The sequence below is a fragment of the Folsomia candida genome, unplaced genomic scaffold (genome assembly GCF_002217175.1).
Source record: "Folsomia candida strain VU population unplaced genomic scaffold, ASM221717v1 Fcan01_Sc006, whole genome shotgun sequence".
Taxonomy (NCBI): Eukaryota; Metazoa; Arthropoda; class Collembola; order Entomobryomorpha; family Isotomidae; genus Folsomia; species Folsomia candida.
In genome coordinates this window covers 1,931,785-1,954,687 of record NW_019091198.1, presented here as the reverse complement: position 1 = coordinate 1,954,687, position 22,903 = coordinate 1,931,785, and the positions used below count along the sequence as shown (strand labels likewise).

The 22,903-nt window shown below is 38.6% G+C and overlaps 2 protein-coding genes across 8 annotated transcripts in view; one reads left to right on the top strand and one right to left on the bottom strand.

Annotated features, from left to right (window-relative positions):
• Positions 1 to 18,920, top strand: part of LOC110850778 (paired box protein Pax-6) — a 26,780-nt gene extending 7,860 nt beyond the window's left edge. For 2 of the 3 annotated variants that reach the window (XM_035852798.1, XM_035852797.1), the window contains 9 exons: positions 289 to 375; positions 453 to 531; positions 891 to 990; positions 1,054 to 1,134; positions 7,034 to 7,304; positions 15,342 to 15,506; positions 16,102 to 16,167; positions 16,261 to 16,546; positions 16,622 to 18,920. In XM_035852798.1, the coding sequence (XP_035708691.1) occupies positions 289 to 375; positions 453 to 531; positions 891 to 990; positions 1,054 to 1,134; positions 7,034 to 7,304; positions 15,342 to 15,506; positions 16,102 to 16,167; positions 16,261 to 16,546; positions 16,622 to 16,928 (1,442 nt within the window). In that variant the 3' untranslated portion in view covers positions 16,929 to 18,920. The remainder of the gene's footprint in view (positions 1 to 288; positions 376 to 452; positions 532 to 890; positions 991 to 1,053; positions 1,135 to 7,033; positions 7,305 to 15,341; positions 15,507 to 16,101; positions 16,168 to 16,260; positions 16,547 to 16,621) is intronic. The other variant, XM_022098338.2, reaches the window with a different exon arrangement.
• LOC110850770 (annexin B9) lies at positions 18,306 to 22,903 on the bottom strand. Of its 5 annotated transcripts, none has more exons than XM_022098318.2 (9): positions 22,556 to 22,902; positions 21,051 to 21,150; positions 20,515 to 20,904; positions 20,249 to 20,425; positions 19,957 to 20,161; positions 19,734 to 19,886; positions 19,430 to 19,603; positions 19,166 to 19,347; positions 18,306 to 19,088 (listed from the first exon to the last, which is right to left on the bottom strand). In XM_022098318.2, exons 2-9 carry the CDS (start codon positions 21,144 to 21,146, stop codon positions 19,035 to 19,037), a joined length of 1,431 nt encoding a protein of 476 aa, XP_021954010.1. In that variant the 5' UTR covers positions 21,147 to 21,150; positions 22,556 to 22,902; the 3' UTR covers positions 18,306 to 19,034. The 5 variants fall into 5 exon arrangements, with proteins under 5 accessions (XP_021954010.1, XP_021954012.1, XP_021954014.1 ...); XM_022098320.2 differs by having other exon boundaries at positions 18,630 to 19,088; positions 21,051 to 21,147; positions 22,556 to 22,903; XM_022098322.2 differs by lacking the exon at positions 22,556 to 22,902 and adding an exon at positions 21,655 to 21,895 and having other exon boundaries at positions 18,630 to 19,088.

The window sequence follows — 22,903 nt, the reverse complement described above, 5'->3', positions numbered from 1 at the left end:
TGGGGTTAAATCATTTGCACGGTAGACAAGGACTAAAAATAAATAAACCAAAATGGTTCCATGGATGATGAAAAAAGATCGACAAGGTTATGAAAAAACGTGAGGTCTAGCTAAAAATCGGATAGTGAGAGTAAACGGGTAACTCAAACTGATCGGTATACCCCATATTCTCATAGGTCTTCATAATACTAATAAAAATTATGACGCACTCAGACTTGAGAGCACAAACGGGATGATAAAGTAATCTAATAGAGATGATAATTTCTTTTCTTTCTCTGAAAATTTCAGGCCACAGTGGAGTCAATCAATTAGGCGGTGTTTTTGTGAGTGGCCGTCCTCTACCTGATTCCACGCGACAAAAAATTGTAGAGTTAGGTAAGTGCATTTATGAATTGTGGGTCAAGTAGATGTATAAATATTTCCGTGATCCGACATGTGTCGTCTACTTTTAGCTCATTCCGGTGCCCGCCCTTGCGACATCTCAAGGATATTGCAAGTGTCCAATGGCTGCGTCTCCAAAATATTGGGACGGTAAGTTGCATCATCCATATTAACTTAATATACGTAGGTCTACTCCTGAGGTGAAAGTTGAGTTCAGGGGTCACATAGAGCTTCTTTCTTGGTCGTCTTAGATTGGGCTGCTTGAAAGTGCGTCAAACAAGCATTGCGTAAAAACTCTATACATGGCCAAAATTTGGGTTTTTTTAAATTTGGAAAGACAATTATATCATTCATTGAGTTTAAAATAATTGTTCTTGAGATTCCAACTGCATATGCGACTTCTGAACTCAACATACATACACACTTCTGGACTGTACTTGTTTAGTTAGTAGGCATCCTGACACACAACTGTGTCCAGTGTTTCTTATTTTTATTGTATGTTTTCCCAGGTACTATGAAACCGGGTCGATCAGACCACGCGCAATTGGAGGGAGCAAACCTCGCGTCGCAACGTTAGACGTTGTGAACAAAATAGCCAATTACAAACGGGTGAGTTATTTTTTATCATAGTACAATTATTTTACCAGGATTAATGTTTAATTGTAATTTCAGGAGTGTCCGTCGATATTCGCGTGGGAAATCAGGGATCGCCTCTTATCCGAGGGAATTTGTACAAATGACAACATTCCAAGTGTAAGTTTTTATCCTTCCTTCATGAATGGAAACCATCATTTTTCTCCAGAGAGGTTTCCTCCTCACAACGCCAATAACAACAATTGTTTAAATATGTATGAAGCATACACATAGACACAGAACACTTTTTACACTTGGCTTACGCCAAAATATTATTATTTTTAAACTGGGGCTGAAGTAAGACGGTAAAAGATTTTTATTTTTTTGAGTGGAGCTGTTTGCGAGAGAGTCGGATTTTCAGATTTATTCTGTCCACCATCAAAACGGCAGCCAGGCATGCATTCCCTCTCTCCTTTCTCCACGATGGTGGAATTGGTGGTAGTCGTAGTCGTATTGTTACTTACCCACCCGCCATGAGACATGATCAACATAAGAATGAGCTAAAAATGCACAAGCTGTCATCACCCACAGCCAAGGAAAGAAAGTCGTGTCATGTCCATGTCACAATCCGTGTCCAACGTCATGTCACGTCACCGTGTTCGGACAAAAAGTTGACACTCCTGGTTCAGAAGTTTTGGAGGGGAAGTGGAGAAAAGTTTGCTGCTCTTCTCGGCTCCTGAATTTCTTCCTTGCTCATTCATTTCTATTCGGAGCACAGGATGCATTGCTTACTACTATCAACATGAAAATTCACCACCGCTCACTCACATCATCGCCTCTTATGGTCCCGGCCTGAGAAAGTTTGCCTTCTTCGAAAGAATAGTAGAGAGCAAAACAAGGGATTTTTGTCCAAAAGACAACAAAATTTCCACTTGGACATCCTCCCTCCATATTTGTTTGGTTTCCACCTTCCGTATAATAATATCAAATTTCGTCCATGCGACATTTTATGACCAATCGTTATGCTCAATGCTTCCCGTTATACAAATCCACGCTATGCATTAAATTGCAACGTTTAGACTGCATATAATTTGATTCAATTTTATATTTTCCAATGTCACCATAATATTTCTCGTCCCAATTGCGTCACAACAATTTCACCTCGTTGTGTATCCATGCAGTAAAAAAATAGCATAGCACTCAGAAGTTGCCGCACAGGTGCCTCCTGAAAAGTGAAAGCAGAAGGAAGGAAGCAGGCAAGAGAGCTATTGCATGGCAGCACCCATGGCCTCCTACTTTCTTGGAAGTTTGATTTTGGGCCCAATTCAGAAGTATAAGAGCATTCATTTCTGAAAAAAAGTTGATGCTGAACGGTTCTTTCCCCCATCGTGCCCATGCACAGTAGTTCCGTTCGTACCCTTTCCCAAGGAAAGTAACATAAGGGAAGCTATCATCATCACTGCAGCAACTTTACCACTGTTCCGTACGTACTTTTACTATGTCCACCAACTGTGTGGGATATGAAGCAAATAGAATCTTATCACATCTCTTGCATTATGGATCAAACCAGTCGAGCGTGAAATCGCGGACTTGGTTGGTTGGGAAGTTCGCATACACATGCAATCCATGCAACAACTCTCCAACCAGCCCAGCAGTCAGCACATATCGCTTGGTGAACGACTTTACCAATATCAATACCACACATTGGAAGCATGAAAGCATAAGCAACGACCAACATGGTCCTGCTACCACCGGGATTTAAATCAAATGGGTACCTCTCCCTCCTCTAATGCTACCACTTTCTTTAAAAAATCACGCTCTCCGCTCCCTACACTCGATCTGTATTACTCAAAATTCAGCTTCATACTTACTTTTAGTATGAACTTGAGACGTTTCTCGAGAGCAGTTGGGCAAACGTCCACAAAAGAAAATTCCTCAAAACTTGCACCATTTCAATACTACGTCTTGTGTCCTTGTCGTCGTTTGAACACTAGAAATGAACACACTTTAATTGGCAGGGCATCATCATTAAAAAGTATTTCATTATGAAGGGAGAGAGCCCTTGAATGGCATGCTGCTTACAGTTTGGACCCCTCCTCCTCCCTTGTCGCATCTCATCTGCCCTCTGCCCAAGGAGAGGAGACATCATGAAACAACAATTTATTTTTGTAATCAGGAACCAAATCAGCCATCAATAATTTTCATATGATAGATAGCAATCTTGGTGGCATGCTTGGTGTCCCGTTGCACAAGATATATTTATTTTATGGGGTTGAGAAGCACATGTGATAAGGCCCTGTGTGCCTGACGGGTCGTCCGAAGTTGTGCAAGGGGGAGAAAGTTATCATCATCTCATTTTCTCTCTCGACGTCTTTATTATGAGAGGAAAGTGATGATGGAACATATTAACCCGCCAGAGATTATTGTTATTTGTATTCATGGGCCACAGATTGGATTCGTTGTCCCTCTCTCTTCCATGTCCCCATTGTTTCTAGGGCTGGGAGTAGTTTAGCTATATTGTCGTGCCATTTGTAGGTTTACTAATCAGCGAGAAATCAGTCATTACCCGCCAAGTGCTGGATTCGTACCCTTGTGAATAATAAGAGTCCCAGCAGACCGATGCGGCTGCTGCTTCACTTTTTATTATGATTCTACATACTTCCTGCCCGACGTCGGTGGGGTGCCGCGGAGACAATGTCCAAAAATAAATAATAAATTCTGCCCGTATTTCCCACAAGCGTGCATGACTCTTTTTTTTACTACGTATGCAAAGTACAAAGGTCGCTATTATTATATTCTGTCGTCACTTATGCTAATTGAGGGATCACGATGTATTTATACTCATCAAGTTCGATTTTAGCATGTAATGTTAAATTTGTCGCTTGAAGCGAATAACCTGACTTTTGTCTCTCGCATATCAGTATTGTTTTGTCGACTGGAATAGAATCCATTTTACGGTGACTTTGTGAAATTCATGTTTCACGCATAAAGAGTGAACTATTATCATAAATTTGAGACGAAAAGGCAACTTTACTATGAAACCCATAAAGCATCGTGTCGGATTAATTGAGACATTCACATTATTGGTAAAGTGAGATGTCGATGGGTCTAGCTGGCTGGATGGCTGGATGTATTTATGTACAAGATTCGTCTCAGTCCTCAATTTGATTTGGTACAGTTTTTTTTCCTCCGTTCAGATTTATTTGGTCGTGATGGATAGGAAGCCGGGTCATGTTCTGAATGATCATATCATGCGAACAGACTTTTACCGAAACCAACAAATACAAATTTGTCAGAGTGGATTTCCTCCATGCAGTGAGTTGCAAAAAATTTACTCGTACTTCCACAAATGTACACACGCTCCTCTAATAAATAATACTGCCAGAACGCTTTCACATTTTCTGACATGCTCCTCACATCCACGTACCATGCACATTAAAATGTGCTTATAAAAGTCGTTCGATTTGGGTTTATCACACATAGTTTAGCAAAACAAGCACACTTTCTCAATAAGAAATATAGGATTACTGTGAGTGCATTACAAGGCGGAATTAAGTTACAAGGAGGAAAACTGATTTCTTAGTGATGGTGGCTGGATTGGAGAAAGGCGGAGAGGAGCTCGTGTTAGATTATTGCAAATGGCTCAATCCAATCTCCCTTGATTTCTTCTTCTTCTACTTCTTCGTGTACCACTCACTTTTGGACTCGTATGTGTCTTACAAGAACAACAATGAGAACCGTCATCATCCCAGTTCCATTCGTCTTTTGCTTGTTGTGCGTCATTTACTTGTGTGAAAGTATGCGATAAATATAAAGGAACGGAATCAAGTGCGAGGATTTTTGTATGTACCATGAGAACGTGGTTATTATCCCATTTGGCGTATTTGTTGCTACTACGTACTCTTGGAGAGAGAGATCCAATCGAATAAATAGGCGAAATGGTAATCTGATGATAAAATGGGTTGTCTTCTGGTTGGTGGAGTAGAGCACAACAAACGAATCGTAGTAATAGTAGATCGTACGTACGTACGTATGTGAAGAAGAAGACTTTGACTTTCTCTCAAACAAGGAGGACGACAACAGGGAGGAGGAATGGAATGTTGTCTGGTGTGTGGTGGTCTACTTGGTGGTAAAGTCAAGTTGGTCGACGCGAGGAAAAGTTGACAAGGCGTTATAACATTCTTTTGACATCTTCATCGATCTTTCATCTCTCTCGTCGCCTTTCTCATGATCATACAATAATGTAAGTGAGGGCCATCATCCATCCCCATGATGTCTCTACGCCAGTGGGGCTGGTAGTGGTGGTCATGCATGCAGGAAAAATATATATGAAACATAACACAACATGGTGGTTGTAAACAAGGAAAATGTAAAGATTTAATGGCTCCTTGCTCCAGTAGAAATTACACTTTGTCTTACTCAATATGATGGAAGATAAGATCCTGATCCTGTAAATGTAAGGGACAAGATTGGAATTATTTTTCCTTTGTTTGTTCATTCTTCTAATTTATTTATCATTTCACGAATGAAGAAAAATGGCATTTACACACACACACTCAAGCAGCTTGTAAACACGCGCAGAGCTATGTGAAAACATCGAGTTCAATCACACTTTACTAGTTAACGTGATATCAACTACTTACTGTCGGAGAAAGTGTCGAGATTCTCGAGATAGCACATTACCAGTGTGTACAACTCCATTACATGCTATAGTAAATACATACGGGGACGTTGAAATGCGCCCATGCACGTATGTATATTCCACTTGACAGAGAAAGTCCCACTCTGTCCCACTCTGATTTCTGGAAAAGTAACGCTTTTACTAAAGCTAGAGAAGAAAAGTAAGAAAAAGGCAAATGGATTTTTCATGGCAACAAACACATCTCGAATTTTTTCATACATTCATCTCGTACATTTTGCTTGATGCGATGACGCCACGTACAAAAAATGTGTTGTACAGAACAGGATAAAAATACACATTACTCACACGAAGCCAAGAAATGGTTGACATTTCTTATTCTTTTTCAGGAAACGTGGGATTATTCTTTTGTCTCAAGTACAATATGCAAAATAGACAAAAAAAGTTTCAAGTATCCTCCACTTGAAAGTGAAATTACTAGGGATGACTAGGTCAAACCAGGCGCAACCTTTTTGTAAAATCTAAAACTGTCTCAGAATGTGTGCAACTGACACAAAATGTGGTGTAGAGGGATCATTGCACGAAAATCTCATAGATACGTACGGTTTGCTATCGAGCAGCTCAAGTTTTGACTCTGCTGCTGGTTTTTACTTTTGCATTTATTTTACAAATTCCCGTTCCCACTTGACTGCAATAATTTAGAGGGGAATATATGCTAATGACATTTCAAAAGGTTGAGGAGCGTCCTTCCTCCTCCTCCTCCTCCCTCTCCCCACATCCACGAATTACACAAGCACGCCTGCTGCTGCAACCCATGATCCTTTACTCCATGATTTGCGTATGTACTTACGTATGTCGTATCACTACAACCAACCAACCAGATCATGAAACATTTTGAGTTTTGACTACTTTCTCCGTAAACCTATCTTGCAATAAATCTCTTTTTCAGAACAGCAAAGCCCAGCAGTCGTGACTGGAGTTGTTCTTATGCCCATGCCCGGGACATTTAGGCACTCATGGCGGAACATATTTACCCGGCATTTAAATTAATGCCCCCGTGCGTAGCCGTGGAAAGGAATTATTGTAATCACTGCTCGAGGTATTTATGCCAGAAATGTCGGGGCCTCTATTTCCATGCCCTGGGTATTGCACAATTCTAGTCGTGGAGCACGGCTTGAATATTAATTGATCCCTTTTCATTCTTCCGCCTCTCAGAGTTGGTAAAATTTGATAGTATGAGGAGGAAAATAATTTGGGGCTTGTCGAATCTCAACGTGAGTTAATTGCTTGTGATGTCGGTGAATTCATGCACTCTCTTTTTTAACATTTCTTATAAAAGTAAGTTATTGCTTTAATCAGGATGATTGCGTAACTGGTAACTTTTTTGTTTAATGCCGTTATCTAAATGTCTATAAGTCATTCTCTTATTTATTACTGCAGGTATCATCTATCAACCGCGTGCTGCGCAATTTATCATCCCGGAAGGACCCGTGTGACGGAATAATTACGTCACCAATGAGTCCATCCGATCACCAGGATCAAATTGCCCAGGACAAGCTGAGGCTGTTGGGAGGAGGAGGACACCAAAACTGGCCGAGGGGACAGTGGTACTCTTGCAACTCGTACGGAGCAAGTGGAATTCGAAGTCCGGAGGATTCTAACGGATGCATAAATTCCTCATCCCCCATAGACCCATACACCGTCAAGAAAGGTATAGTCAGAGACTGGTATTTTTCTTCTGGGTAAAAAAATATTAGAATTTCTACCTCTAAAATTTTTCCTCGTGAATGAAGGCTTGTGAAGAAAAATTAGAATTTATTGCTCTCTTTCTCTCTAAGAAATCGTCTTGTTCGTTGAATATTAAGTTTTCTTCATCTCCGATCCCTCTTAAAACATTTTTGCGTAATTTGTGACGGCAAAAACAAAGGAAAAATGTTTAATGAAACTTACGGTCACGCTCTCACTTTTCAAATGCAGTCATCCATCAAGAAGTGGTTTCGTGCTTTTTTCTCCTCGTCCTCCTCCTCCTCCGTCTTCTCAGTTCTTAAATATTTCATTAGACTCATAGATCACTCAAGGTAATCAGTTCTGATTTCACCGCATTCATCCCACACTTGGCTAACCATCCATGAAAATGGCTTTCACCCAAGTAACGTGATGTGGAGGAGCCAATTGCACCAAAGGAACTGGATATTTCTTAAGGGATTTTTTACACTTTTTGATTTTATGAATTTTTGGCACTTGGCTTAATGCAGACAGCTGGACCTTGTCTCCTTCTAAGCAATTTATGACTAGTTGTAATTTTGCGTGTAGGATAATACCATCATTATTATTGGATGAATGAACATGCGTAGAAAATTATTCTGGTTTAGCCTCCCAAGCCGTATAAATATAAACCTACATATATACGCATTATTGTATTTATTCGGTTTCCTACTAAAATTTCCGACCAACATATTTTTGAAAATTCCTACTTTGACCAAGTTCTGATTACAAGAATCTTTCGCATTCCTAACCACCTGCACTCTGCTCGTATCAATCAGAATGTAATCCTTTATCAGATTTTGTTCATCGAGTTGCGTGCACTTTTGACTTAAGCTGATCGGTGCAGTATGTTATATAATTCTGCGTTATTGGGGAAGTAATACTCTGGAGGACAGAGAGAAAAAAGAGAAAGTTAGAAGCGTACAAAAGCCTCAGCTTTTTCCATGTCGAGTGCAATTCAAGAAATATAAACTTTAATAACTAATCCTGATTACGCATATATTTTAAACCAGATAAAAGCATAGAAATATGTGAAAACATAAATTTAAAAATTCTGGTGTTTCTTAAATATTACAAGTTGTAATATGTTTGTTCTTATTTTTCGAAATATGCAACCCAATTCCCAGCCAGACAACTAATTCTCCAAAATACAATGCATGTCAGCAACATCAAACCCTTGGTTCGGAATATCTGTCTCGTTTGTGCTCTTGTACGTATTCTTCTTTGTCTGATTTCCGTTTGATCCTTTTTCGTTTATATGTACTCAAAATGAGAACGAATCTTTACACTTCGAGCAGAACTGCTATCGCAATTATGGCGAGAGCATATTTTTATAAGTATGAAATAACCTACAAAAAAGGGACTAGCTTAAAATTAAGATTTCTTCAAAGCCTTTGTGTATCATATCAAATCAAAGTAAAAAAAATAATTAAAAAGACCAAAAATAGTAATTATTTTCTTAATATAGCTTAGCTAAACGTGACTTGAGGTTAAAATCAAGGATAATCATTTGTTTCAGCGGGACGAAATTTTCCTAAATATGCATAATCCTTCCCCATGGACCAACTCCCTATTAAAACAACATTTAATGGCTTGTTCCATTAATTAACACAAAAGATGAGCGTGTGAGACAGATAATAAATAATGATATAGGCGGCGGAAGGTCTACACCTAAATAAACAAAGGGCTTGGTCGGATTAACACCTTGATGATCTCCCTTCACGGATTTATTATTTGTTCATCGTCATCCAATTCAATTCTTCACTAACCAACAACCATTACACTCTTGTCTGTCTGGTTGTGATGATGCCGACGACGACGACGATGGTGTAGGGTAGCCGTAAAGGAGGAGGAGAGGGATAAAGGGTTGGCTCAACTTGTTTTTAAAGTCCGGGGGCAGCTGTCCCATTGGCAGCGCAGGCCATCGCACGTATTATTTATCAATCCACACAGTCATTCTGGAAGAATTTAAGTTTAGTAGTCTCTATTAAAAAAAGATGAATATAAGCTGTCGTCCAAATCAACTGCACGCAGCCAGTTAAAACTTTATCACTCTCTGAACAAACATCATTATCAATTCTGCTCCATTTTCAATTTTTTAATCCTTTTCTATTAAAAAATGAAGATTAAATGGCGATTTTATTGGCACTTTACTCCACAGTCTCACGCTTTCTACTTGTACACATACATTTATTGTGGCAGACATGCTGGACTACTGAAAATTAGTATTTGAGTTGTGCATCAATCTTTTGTTAATAATGACTGTTTGGCCGCACTCAAGCATACACTAATCCAAAATATCATGTTTTATGACAAAATTCAATTAAATCCCTGTTCATCCCTGCATCAATACCCAACAGAGAATAAAGACATTGACACAAGGGTGGTGTGAATTGGTGATGTAGTCGAAGGGAAACGCAAATGGAAATATTTATGAGTCCCTGGTGACCATCTCACAAGTAGGAAGAGAAGGAATGATGAGTGTTGTTGGTCTGGTTTCGGATGGGTGATGCGGTTTCATTGGTCATCATTGAATTGTGTTTGGACTTTATATTTTGAAACCAACAATTGAAATGTGTTCATGGGCATGGATGAACAGGAGGAGATTATGCATTGCTCCTACTTAACACAAAAGAAAGGATTTATGCTAGGATTGATTTGATTTGTTGAAAGATTTATAATTTTGTGTCTGTTCAGCCATGAGCAACACCCACAGCGTCAATTCTTATGTGTGGAGGTGCGGAGTAGTGTTTATCTCGAATGAGTTCCGATGCCAAAGAATGTAGGACATGAGTGGCGATAGGATTTTATCTGTAATTCAACATAAACCAAGAATATACCTATTTCGTCCTAGGATTATATCCGCCAAATTTGTAGTCAGCCATAGGTTGCAATGACCCACACGGCTTTGATCAGATTTGAGTCATCTTTAGGATAGAAGAGGTGTTGGTTTTTGGTCTATAGTCAGTTTCACACCTAAAAGGAGCAACATCGTAAATGGGTTAAATCCCAAGTATTAAGTTGGTTAGGACAACGAGTACGTAAGTAAATAACAAGGTGTATCAGAGTCGGTTTAGCTGGTTGAAAACAAGAGGAATCGTTTCCTGATTAACTGATTTTCTCTCGTTGGAGGATATCCTGAAGACAAAGAGTGAAAGATTGAGATGATTTGGTTCCTCCCTGTCTGCCCGCTTGGCTGGGTTGGTGATGATATGCTTAAGCAGATGAGACCATAAATTGTTCATCAGGGAGGAATTATCACTCGAATGGAATAAGCCTTATTCGCTCAACAGATTTTCCCACTTTCCACCCTTATTCCATTTTTTAAGGTGTCCCAAGTGTACAACTAAACTAAACCTTTATTGTCACCATATCGGATTGGGTTGGAGGAAGAAGCTGATCCCAATTCCACCAGATTTGCTTAATTTAATTTTTAGCTTTGTAAATACATCAACCAATCATATTTCTTACCAGTTATCATTTTTGCATACATATAATATTTCGTATAATACTGAATCTCGACTAGATAAATTGGATGCTAATGACTAGCATGGATGAATTACTTAATTACACATACACATACATGGTCAAGGGTTTGCATAGATCGGTCACTCACATTTTTATTTCTGCGTACTTATTACGCATTTCAAACGTCAACTCTCTCCCCTCTTTAGGAAAAGGAATTATAAAATCCAGGAGCATTTATAACCAGAAAGAATCGGGATCTTTCTCTTTTAACGTGGCCCCAAGAAAAGTTTTCTTCTCTTCTTCGGTTATGCCATGTTGTGTGCATGCATGTTGTATATTATATCGCGTACATTTTGAGGATAGCGAAGCTGATTGTCAGCACTTGGCTCAAAGGAGGACATAATGCAATGGAACAGCACTTCTTTTGTCCAATTGATGTGAGAGCGAAATGTGCATGTGCCTTTTGCAATGAAATCATTTGAGTGTGAATAACGCCTTATCCCTACGAACGAACGACGACGATGAAGGATCTGGATTCTGTACTGCATTCGACTCCAAAAAGTAAATCTCTGCATTACCAGTTGATACTACCCCACCGACCGAATTTCTTCTCCTGGATGGAACCCATCATCCCGACCAGCAACATCAGCATCACACACACACAAACATGCATGCACGATTGATAACTTTTGTAATACAATGCAACTACAACTCACTTTATTCTGATTCGTCGTCCTCCTCCTCGGCCTGAGTATTTTATGTATATGCGCTCTTCTATAGTGGAAAAAATGAGGGAGCAGCTTTACCATTCCGTTCCTTTGATTCAACTTATTGATTGATTCCAAGTTGCAATGGGGTTGTCTGAAAGAAAAACGTAATTGCTACACGGCCGAGTAGTAGAAAAATGCACTGTCTCATTTTAAATTCTCATAAGTGAGTGGGTCCAAGGAAATCGATTTTTTGGTTGATTTACGATAAATTAACATTGAAAATATATAACGACAAATTTGTGCGGAATGTATTCTGAAGATTTTAGGCAATTAAGTAAATGGGAGAATCGCAATTTTTTAAACATGTATTTACTACGTATATAGTTGTGGGTGGACGCGAATTTTGTGAGCCTAGAGCTGTGGAAATAAGCTGTTCAAATAATAATAGTCGTTGGGGCTTGAATTCAATTAGACGATATGATACGACTTGTTCGGCCTGCTGTACCTCCACGTTTAAGGACTTGTTTGCGGAAGAAGTAAATGAGAAGGGAGCAAGTGAAGCGTAAAAGAGATCATCGTTTGAAATCTGTCTTTTCTTGAAGACACGGTCCAATTTTCAAGTTGAACTTGTCTCATTCAGCAGAAGAGCTGGTTGGCTCAGTTAAAGAGAGAGAGTTCATTTGAATGGATTTAGTGAGATATCAACCCAAAAGGAAAGTCTTTGGCTCTACGACTACTACTTCAGAGTACTCTGCGCTTCAGGGTGCAGAGGAGTAGATCATAGATTAAGGTAGAGCCAGCCGACGACGTCGACCCAAGAATTCACGGCAGAAATCCACACGACAGTTCAACAATGGGCAGACAATGGCGGAATTTCTTTGAGACCTGAGAATAAAAGTACGACGCGGATCGCTTTTGTCTCCTTCGCCGTCTTTTCTCCCATTTCCAACAAAAACAGCTAACTGGGTTGGACGGTTTTGAACTGATATTTTTCATGCACTGCTACTGTTGTGACGAGTAATTTCTCACTGCATGCTTTGCCTGTTTGGATGGGGAACATTTCCCAACAATGTAAATCATGATGGTTCATTTGATTGAATGAGGAAGTTTGTAAAATAATCTTGTATTCAGTTTACATAAGTAGATAGATTTTTGGACACATTCCATGAAACTTTTGATGTTGCGTAATTTGTTATTTACATACTTCTATCTCTCATCTTGATGATGCAAAAATTTATTACCAATGTAATGTCAAAATTTTATGTGCAAGATGGAAACATTTAATAAATTCGTAGAGTCAATTTTTGTTTTCATTTTGAGAAATCTGTTCTCTTTAGTTTGTAAAATGTTTGTAAAATCACTGGAACTTTGAATAATAAGTCACTCTTTGTCATCTGTCATTCATTCCCTTTCTTTTCTTTCCTATTTCCACCCACCTTGCTCAGTTGCTTGTGTGTTTGTTGTATTTGTTGGTCGGTCGGTATTTCGTTTTGGTTTTGTCATCATACATTTGAGACTAATAACTAATGAAGGGATGGCCTGTTTTGTCGGGTAGATTTGCCAGTGAAAAGCAGTAAATTTGAAAAGAATGGTTCTTATTTGAGGCTGATGTGCTCATGTCATTTTAAATTATTATGTTTTCACATGAGGTGTGCCCATTTATGAGCTTGTTGTTTGGAATAAAGAGCTCCAAAAGCGGTGTAGCTGACAAAGAGGATAACATTTCAACTTGACACGCATTTATAGTTAAGGTGTGTTTCAGATATTTTACAAAGTTCGAAACGTTGTTATCCCCGTTTTTCTTCCTGTTTTCCTTGCAGAATCTAAATAATGGCAACACCAAAAGTATGTATGTGGTATTCATTAGATCATAATCCACACCCGTAATGAAGGAGAATATTAGAGCATGCAGAGTCATTTTGTTCAATCAGTTAAAGCAAGTGAACCACATGGAGTTTGATAAGTAAATACGATGCACATACTGCTCGAGAGTCTCTCACGTACATTTGTTATTATACATTTATTTGTAGAACCGTCGCAGTTATTACGACGAGTATCTCTCCTCGGTCGTCTTGGGCATTTGTCTATTTCTCTCGTAACTGGCTAAGTACGTCGGCTTTGTTATCAGTGTCCTCTCCTCCTCCTCCTCTTATTCTTGGATGATGGCGCTATTACAGCATTACACGTTTACTGCTCATACTTTGCTTTCTCTCTCCTCATTCCAAGAAGAACTCAAGTTATTTGGGCTGCATGATGGTGGTGAGTTGGCTGGTGGGTGCAAATTGAAACTCTCTGCCTGGCAAGTTTTTAGTTTAATTCTGACGTGTTATTTGTGATTGTGAGAGTTTTATCATGACTTTCTGCCTGAGTGAGAATCGCTACCCGATTCACAAACCGAGGAGGCAATGCAATCCGCTCTCCTTTCTCGGAGGGTGGCTGGCTGGCTCTGGCTCATGCTTTCTTCTTCAATAGAATTCTAGGAGCGAGGAGAGAACGTTATCTCCTCCATTGCGATGTAGCCTCCTGCCAACTCCCAATAATAATACCGCTCGTTTGCTCCCAACACGACCAGCCAACGAGCAGCCAACTTACGATACCCACCACTTTCTCCGGCCTCCTAACACACCAAAATCAAGTGGCATTCTTGAGAAGGAAATGCATGTCGTTTTAATCACATTTATTATTTCATGGATGTTGTTGTTACCTAAGCAAAATAATCCTGGGCGGAGATGCTCAAATGTGCTTTCTCCCTGCTCAAAATAAACAGTATAATGCACTCCATACAGACATACCCTCCTAGAACTCGGTCCAATCTAAAATCCGAATGTATTACCAGTTTTCATTACAGTTTTAATGAAATATGACGCAAAGCTACGATGTTGTTCCCGTACAACAAAATGTTAAACGAACCCTGAAATAACACTTGCATTTGAATTTTTAACGAAAAAACCAGTGCTTCCATTATGCTTGGGCGAATATTGAATATGAACTGTATGAATAAATATGAACAGCAAACAATGCACGAGACGGGAAGGAAAAGTCCATGGATTGAGACAAGGAGAAAGAGTGAGAAAAAAGCCCTCTTACGCATCAACAAGATATGAAACCAAAATAGATGTTAATGTTGTCATTGTCATCATTTCTTTGTGAAAAAGAGTGGATTTTCCTTTACTTCCTACATTCTTTCTTCCACCCCACACCCCTAAAAAAGAAATAATGGAATTTCGAAATATCCATGCATAAAAGATACAAGAGAGAGAAAGGAGGAATGCAAAGTACATCATTTTACAATACGTTAGACTAGAATCAAATTTTTAAAATGAGTTTGAATGGAAATAATATTATCTATTTTGAAATACACCAACATAATTTGGAGCAAGGTATAAATGTGTGGGTGATGATACATAAATGACGGAAAATATATGTTGCCCACATTTGAATTTTGAATTAATCAGGGAGAATTTTGAAGTAGGGGGCGGACTACCTTTTTGAAATGCTCAAATAACTTGATTAAGATATTTTGAGGGCGGAGTTTTATAAAATGGAGGCATACCAATGGAATTTCTCCCAATTTTTTATGATATCATCCTCGTTGCAACGCACAAACTTATTACGCGAAAGACTTGACCATTATTATTATAAGTACGTACGTACGTACGTATGTATGAGAGAAGAAGGGACCATAGTGTGTACTATTGTCTATTACGTAACTATACTCACGTATGTATGTGCATGTAATATTGAGCCTGTGAAAGCAAGGTGGTCATGCAGTTAAAGGATTTGTTTTGTGCTTGTGCAACTTTCAGGGCAACTTTCGGATAATGGGAGTCCTTGTGGAGGAGACAACAGTTCTGTGGCGTCCGAGGGTCCGGCCTCCTCCCTCGACGACCAGGCCCGGCTTCGTTTGAAGAGGAAGCTGCAGCGGAACAGAACTTCCTTCACGAACGAGCAGATCGAGAGCTTAGAAAAGGGTAAAATCTTCTTGTCTTCTCCCATTATGACCACTCTCCTATTGATCTAAATGATTACTAAAGTTGACCGAAATCAACATTTTCTCCTCAAAATCCTTTAAAGCATGCTATTCTCGGTGGTTTGCTGGGATTTGGTCGGCTACCACTACTCCGATCTGGCTGATCCCGTCAATCCATTTCCTTCCTCTTGGGAGAGAGAGAGAGAGAACAAAAGCGAGAGCTGTTTTCTTATTGTTATTGCCATTCCACAGGGATGATGATGGGGCATGAGCAACTTATTACATGTAAAATGACCACTAGGAGTAGTACCCACCGACCAATACCTAGATGTGCTTGTACATGTTCCGGACTCGTGGTCATTACGTACACTGCACATGTGTGTACTTACTTAGTAATCGAGCTGGACAAAAGTTGTTGCATTGCGTGTTATTATTTCGTATAGAACTTTTTTTAATATCGCCAATTCACCACCACTGTTCTATTATTGGTTTAATACTCAATGTTGGGTCAGCCAGAGTTTCTACTCTAATAATTTCCTATAAGTACATAATCTGGACATTAATCATGACCTCCACTTGTATTATTTGTTTCACAGAGTTTGAGCGTACTCACTACCCAGACGTTTTTGCAAGAGAGAGATTAGCCTCCAAAATTGGTATGGGTACGCATCTTTGACAATATTTTTTCATTTAAAAGTGCAATAATGCTTAAATATTTTGATGTAACTGTTCGTTTTTTGGTATAAAATTAACAGGTCTGCCCGAAGCAAGGATACAAGTTTGGTTTAGCAATCGTAGGGCAAAATGGAGACGTGAAGAGAAACTGAGAAACCAACGCCGGCCTGGTGACCCATCCTCGCAGCCTACACCCCCACACTCGCAACAACAACAACAACAGCAACAACACCACCAGCAACAAAGTCACCAACAACCACCACCCCCTTCTCCTTCAAGGGTCATCACAAACGGAAACGCGTTTCACCACTCTTCCGTCTACCCGATCCATCCTCCAAGCACTCATGCACCCTCGGACCATTACGGGTACTAACTTCTTGCTATCGTCTTGAGACAGAATGAGACTAATCTTGTGTTTTTCTGTTGTATTTTCCTGCACAGGATTGGTGCCGTGGCCCCCTTCACAAGTCATGGGAGCATGATGGGGAATTCTGGGCCTGGAGGGATGGTCACAACATCCGGGGCTCACTGCCTGCAACGGGACGGGAATCCAGATGTGGTTCTTAGCTCCTCGTCATATCCATGCATGGCACGATCTCATTACGACCCATTGGGACTCGCCTCTACCTATTCGCCAGTCAGACCCACAGACAATTACCACCAAGCTCAATATTCCGCTGCGCCAGGATTCTATTTGCCTTCTTATCATTCACTTTATGGTCTAGAAACGGTCCATGAGAAAAACTAGCAGCATTTTAGTATCAGTTCAAACCAACAACATCATCACCTTCTTTCCACATCTCGAGTGAAAATACTCCGACAAGAAACTGCTCCCTTTCTTCTCGATGGATGGATGGATGGATAGATAGGAAATGAGAAACAAACTTGCACTGTTCATGGAGAAAGTGAAACTCAATCCCAAACGTAACAACAGAATTAATTGCTACACAAACTCTACTCATTTTCCTCTCCCCGTTCCGACTTCTTAATATGTGTTGATGTTAACGTTACAGAAAATGAAATGAGACCCATATTTTAATCCGAGTCGGCTATCAGTATTATTAGTTTTAAGTAGTTGCATATAAACATACTAGAAAAAAGGTGAAAATATTAAACAATTACAAATGTATGTGCATATACAACACATGCATTTATGTATGATCGTTATTATTTATTTATTATATTACATAATAGCTTAAATATACATATAATTATAAATATATGTAAAAGAGTACCATTGTGATACTAATAATGCTGTGTAACTTTTAACTTAATTTAACAAAACATATATGTATACTGGGGTGGAAACGATGTGACTTTCTCCCCAATTATTTGTGTCCATTTCTTACCAATCCTGATCAATTAGGGTTGGTGACGATGGAAGGATTTCAAAATATCTACTTATACGAAATATTTGCATAAGTTTAAACTCTACTTTCTACAAATGACATAATCTCAGACTCATCGTGCAAGTGTTATTTTATTTTTTTGTTACTTTGACAGTGGAATTCTGTGCACTATTAACAAAACAGCGTTCCTAATTATAGACAAATAATGTCACTATTTTCGGAACGGATTCATAATAAATATGTTCTGCAGCAGCAGGGTATCCCGTAATTATCACAAATTCAAGCCACCATGCTCAGGAATTTCATTTAGTATTAACTTGTTTCTACATATTTTAAATTCAGGCATATTAAATGCTTCCCTATTCATTTACGAGTTGTCGTATACTATTTAAAAAAGGCCAGATCAGGCTACATATTTAACAGACAAAAACGATTAACGACGCAGCAGAGGAAAAAGAACACAAACTAAATGTTTAGATACTTACTATTGTCTAGTCCAAGTCATTTTAGAACCACGAGGAGGAAAATTATCAAAGCTTTTTAGCTTTGTATAACGTTGTAAGTACGGTATTTCATTATATTCTGCTGATAATGTACTACACTTGAGTAGATAAAATATAATCTTAAGACGACTATTGCTAATATTAATGTAGGTTTTGTTGAAATGATACATACAACTTTATGACTCAAGAAAGTTTTATCCTGTAAGTATTTAGATAAATGGTGTCACAGTTGTAAACTTTTAAAAATAAATCATGCCATCAGAAACCAAATTAGTTTTATAATTCAATGTCGCATTTTTATTACTGAAATTTGTCATCTGCTCTTTTGATTAAATAGTTGTACAATTGGATAATTGCTCTTTTCATAACATGTAAAAAGGTAAAGTCATTCATTCATAAACAGCTAAAGAACATATTGCCTAAAAATATTAAGGTTTACATACTTTTGCCTACTCTGAAGTTATACGAAAAAACCGAAAAACATACACACCTTTCTAATTTGGAACATTTTGAAAATGGTTGCATTCAAAGTTTCCAGAACTTGAATTTTTTAAGTTTGTAGTTTGAGATTTACTGAAAAGAGAACTTGTAGGTGTAGTTCATTGTTACAAGTTGGAAATAGCATTTTACATATGTGTCACAAGTTCCCATTTTCTAACTATTAAATTACATCTATAATTCATAGTACAAAAGTTCAGCAAAACATACCAACATAGAAGATACATTTTCTGTCTGAGAAGTATTGAGAGGTAAATAAAACAACATTGGAATAAATTTGTCACGTTAAAACATTTAGAACACGTATGGATTTAAAAATTAGTCAAATCATAGGATGCATTCATACAAAATTCAAAGCCAAAAGGACTTTCTTTTGAATTAAAATATATTCAAAAAGAAAAAATTGATATATAGAATAAAATAATGAATATAAAATTGTCAGGGACAGAAATATGTACGCCAGACTTGTGTGATCGGATTGTATTGTAGGTTGACATCTGAGCATTACATTCCAAGAATGCCAAGCAGAACTTTCTTGTAATCGCCTGAAGTGTCCCCCTAAAAGTAAGAAAAAATTATAGTTAAATTTATATGACTAAAATGTGTTTATCGAGCCTCTGTATGTAACTACTTACGGAAATATCAGAAGCCAACGCCTTATTATACTTGCGGTGATACTCGGCTGCGACGCTCCCCAAGTCGATATCAGCCCGAGATACTATAAGGAAGATCAAATCATTATCCTTGGTCCCCATCCCGGCCATGCTTTCGTGAAGACGCATGGCAAAGTAGTCTGCCCGATTCTTAGAACACTTGACTGTAATAAAATATCATGATTATTTTAACACCGTGAGCATTTTTTGCCACATATCAAAAAATATATTCATGAGTTAATTTACCGATTGCCATCATCCCAGTTTGAACATCACCACTAAATTCACTTTGAATCGCTCGTTCAAAGCCATGTCCAGAAATCCGCTCATATTCATGGAAAACCATGCGCAAATGAGAATAGCTTCGAGTTGCAAGAATCATGTTGAACACGGATTCATCTGTTCCCCACTTCTTCTCACCTGCAAATTACAATAAACCATAGAATGAGTAACATAATTTAGAAACATGTTTTTAGTATTCATATTCATAGCAGGAGAGTAAACAAAATGGTAAAATCAATTGATTAACTTATACATAATGTAAACTTACCAGCCTGAAGCAACTTTTGCGCGTCCTCAGCAGCCATAGCTTGATTGACATAAGTATCCTCGCTCCTACTTCCAGTGCAAATAGAGACCAACAATCGCATGAAATGCCCGGAAGTGTCACCTTTCAAGTCGCGCTCAAGTAGAGTGTTAAAAACTAAAAAAAGTAAATGAAATATATAATCATATTGTGTCATTACTTTATACAAATAAAAATAACAACATACGTTTTTGGTATGCAGCGCAAATTGCTCTAATTTCCATATTAGACGCAGTACACAGACAATCGACCAAAAGAGACTCCTTCGTTCCAATTCCAGAAATTGCCTTATGAATCATTTTAGCCAAGTAGTCAATTCGCGGAGTCATCAGAGAAATGATTACATCTTCTAATTTCCCTCCCAGCTCACTCTTCAAATCTTTGATCAAATCCTGTGAAATTAATTAATAACAATAATGCATGCAGATCATATATTATCCATTTTTGCATATTTTATTAAACTTTACTCAAAATATTACCTTCCCATAACACGCTTTGTATGCAACGGTAATCTGCTGACGTTGGGGATCCGTCCGCTTAGTCAAAATGTCAATGATCGCTTTTTCATTAGTGCCAAATCCTTTCATAGCTTTCCTGAGTCCTTCCGCATCCGCTGTTGGATTGAAGTTAGCAAGCGGGCGGATGCTCGGAGAACCCTAAAATATAATTGAATTAAAATATAATTAGGACTCTGAACTAAAAAAAAGAATATCCAAATGTCAAATTAAGAGACAAAAAATTGTACCTCCATCTGCTGATGACTCATCGCAGGAGCAGCGTGTCCTTGTGACAAGGGAGCAAACTGTTGAGAAGCCTGAACCTGAGTAGGATAAGCAGCTGCTTGCGTCGGATAGCCTTGTACAGTTGGATAAGCTGAGGCTTGTAGTGGATAACCCTGTGGAGCTTGTTGTTGGCCGTATGCAGTCGCTGGTGGGTATGGTTGAGCTTGACCAAATGGAGAAGGGGGGTACGCCGGTGCAGATCCGTAACCTCCTGCTGGTGGATAACCTGCCTGTGGCACTGCTGATGGATATCCTTGGGGAGCGTACTGCTGTTGTTGTGGATATGGCGGAACGGCGCTCGGATAGCCCCCTGGTTGTGGGTAGCCCGGTTGTTGAGTCGGATAAGGGCACGCCTGGAAGGGTAAACACAATTAAAAATTCATTTAAAGTCAGTTAAAAATATTTATTCACAAGGCGAGAAGGATTGAAATATCCGTGCTTCAGCCACAATGTCATAAGAAGACTAATGAATCATTAGTAATGATATAAAATGACTTACCGATGGAGCACCTTGTTGCGGCGGGTATTGAGGTGGATACTGAGGCGCCTGATTGTACGGTGGGTACGGGGGGTTGTTCGAGTTGTTGGGATACATTCTGCTGCGTCAAATAAAACAAATTAGCAAAATTAGTATGCGTATTGCAACCTGGTTCGTAACAACTGATGATAAATTCTAGCAATAAAGCATAAGTAACTTATGCCAGCCTGTACCACAAGATGTTCTAACATGTAAAAGCTCTCTTAACGATACTGTCACCCATGACTAATTCTGATGATAACAAAAAATAATATATACCGGGTCCTTCCTCTCTACAAATCCTTATCACTTGATAAGAGTTGTATTCAATTAGACACAAAAACCCTAATAAAATATCAAAAAACTAGATTTATCGTTTGAGAATAAACCATGAACAAGTGGCCAGAAGAGAAAATTGACCAGTGCACACTGTGTTTGTTGAGCTTATCACTAGTGAACAACGAACGAACGAGCCTAATCTGGACAAAAATAATCAACCAATGTTGTCAATCAATTCAACTTTGTACCTACTCTATTAACATGTCATTCTCATGACTCTTACCACAAAACTAATAATTAACTTTACCTTTCCAATTGATTGATAAGCCTCTTCTAAACCTTTACTGCCAACTTGGTCGTTATCTTCCTAACTTTTACACCTTCCTTCTAAACTTTTCAAAAACCTAAAAGTCCCTACTTTTTTTAGTGAAAAATGTGATCCTGACTATGGGGAAACTCTCTCACCAAATCGTTTTCAAAAAATGAAAAATTTAAAAATCTTAAAAATTGAAATTAGAAAAAATAGTGGGAGAATCTCGCCACAGTCCAACCACACCGAGAAGAAGTCGTAGAATGCCAGGAGTAAAAAAGGCATGCGGCCAACCGGGCCTACGAGACTAGCAAGATGACGCTGCCGTGTCACTCAGAATTTGTTTAGCAATCATAAGAATGCAATTTCTCATTTCTCATTTTACTTTCAGGGCTGACTTTCAATTATGTAAAGAAGTCTCATTTTAATACCCTTGTAACCATTCATTTAGTGCTAATTTCAGTGGATATTTTAATTGCAGTTTTAGAATCGCCGTCAACATTGCCTTATTACATGTGAATCTCGCATGACTTCAAGAGCACAATGCAAACCCGGCATGCACGCCAAGGTTTTATGCGAATTTCCTTTTTTGACAACTACTTGGAAATTGGAATGATTATTAATTCTCGACCATTCGTCATCCAATACAGTGTAATGCATACTTTTGATAAGAATTGGTCAAATTCATGACGGAATTAATAAAATAATGGTAAACGCCCAGCCTAAAATATTTCCACGCCGTAAATATAATGCAAGATACCTCATGGAAAGAGTTGTAAAATGCACTAATACTAACTAATATTACAGCTTGTATTCCATTGCAAAATATAATAATAACCAGCATAATTTCCTATTCTAACACCATTTAATAATTTTAGGCATTGTTTAAAATCCTTACCACTTGAGTTCTCAAAGTTATCTCCACCAATTCAAGCACGGAACAACAAATTAAACGAGTGATAAAATAGCTTCAAAATTGAATTCCCTTTAATTAAAAATAGTCACAGATTGTAACAATCGAGCACAAATGTTCGTCAAATAAAACTGCAATATTGCAACTAATTGGGAGCCTCTCCTTCCTTCACTGCTGTCAACTACCTCAGTATGTGGCACACACAACTCTTATATACAAAGAATTGCAATTGCATGTACTATTACACGTCGACATCCACTATCGCCGGATGACAGCCGGAAAGTTAAAGCACAACTAACTGGTAAACCACGAGTACACCGAGTATACTGCTTT

Bases quoted from the DNA above. Each gene is read 5' to 3' on its own strand.
- LOC110850770 (XM_022098320.2), bottom strand. From the start codon at position 21,146: ATGTATCCCAACAACTCGAACAACCCCCCGTACCCACCGTACAATCAG. The intron at 19,887-19,956 runs GTATGTTGTTAT...TACTTTTTTTAG, and splicing joins TTGCGCTGCATACCAAAAAC to TTTTTAACACTCTACTTGAG. The intron at 19,089-19,165 runs GTAAGTAGTTAC...TCTTACTTTTAG, and splicing joins CGTTGGCTTCTGATATTTCC to GGGGACACTTCAGGCGATTA.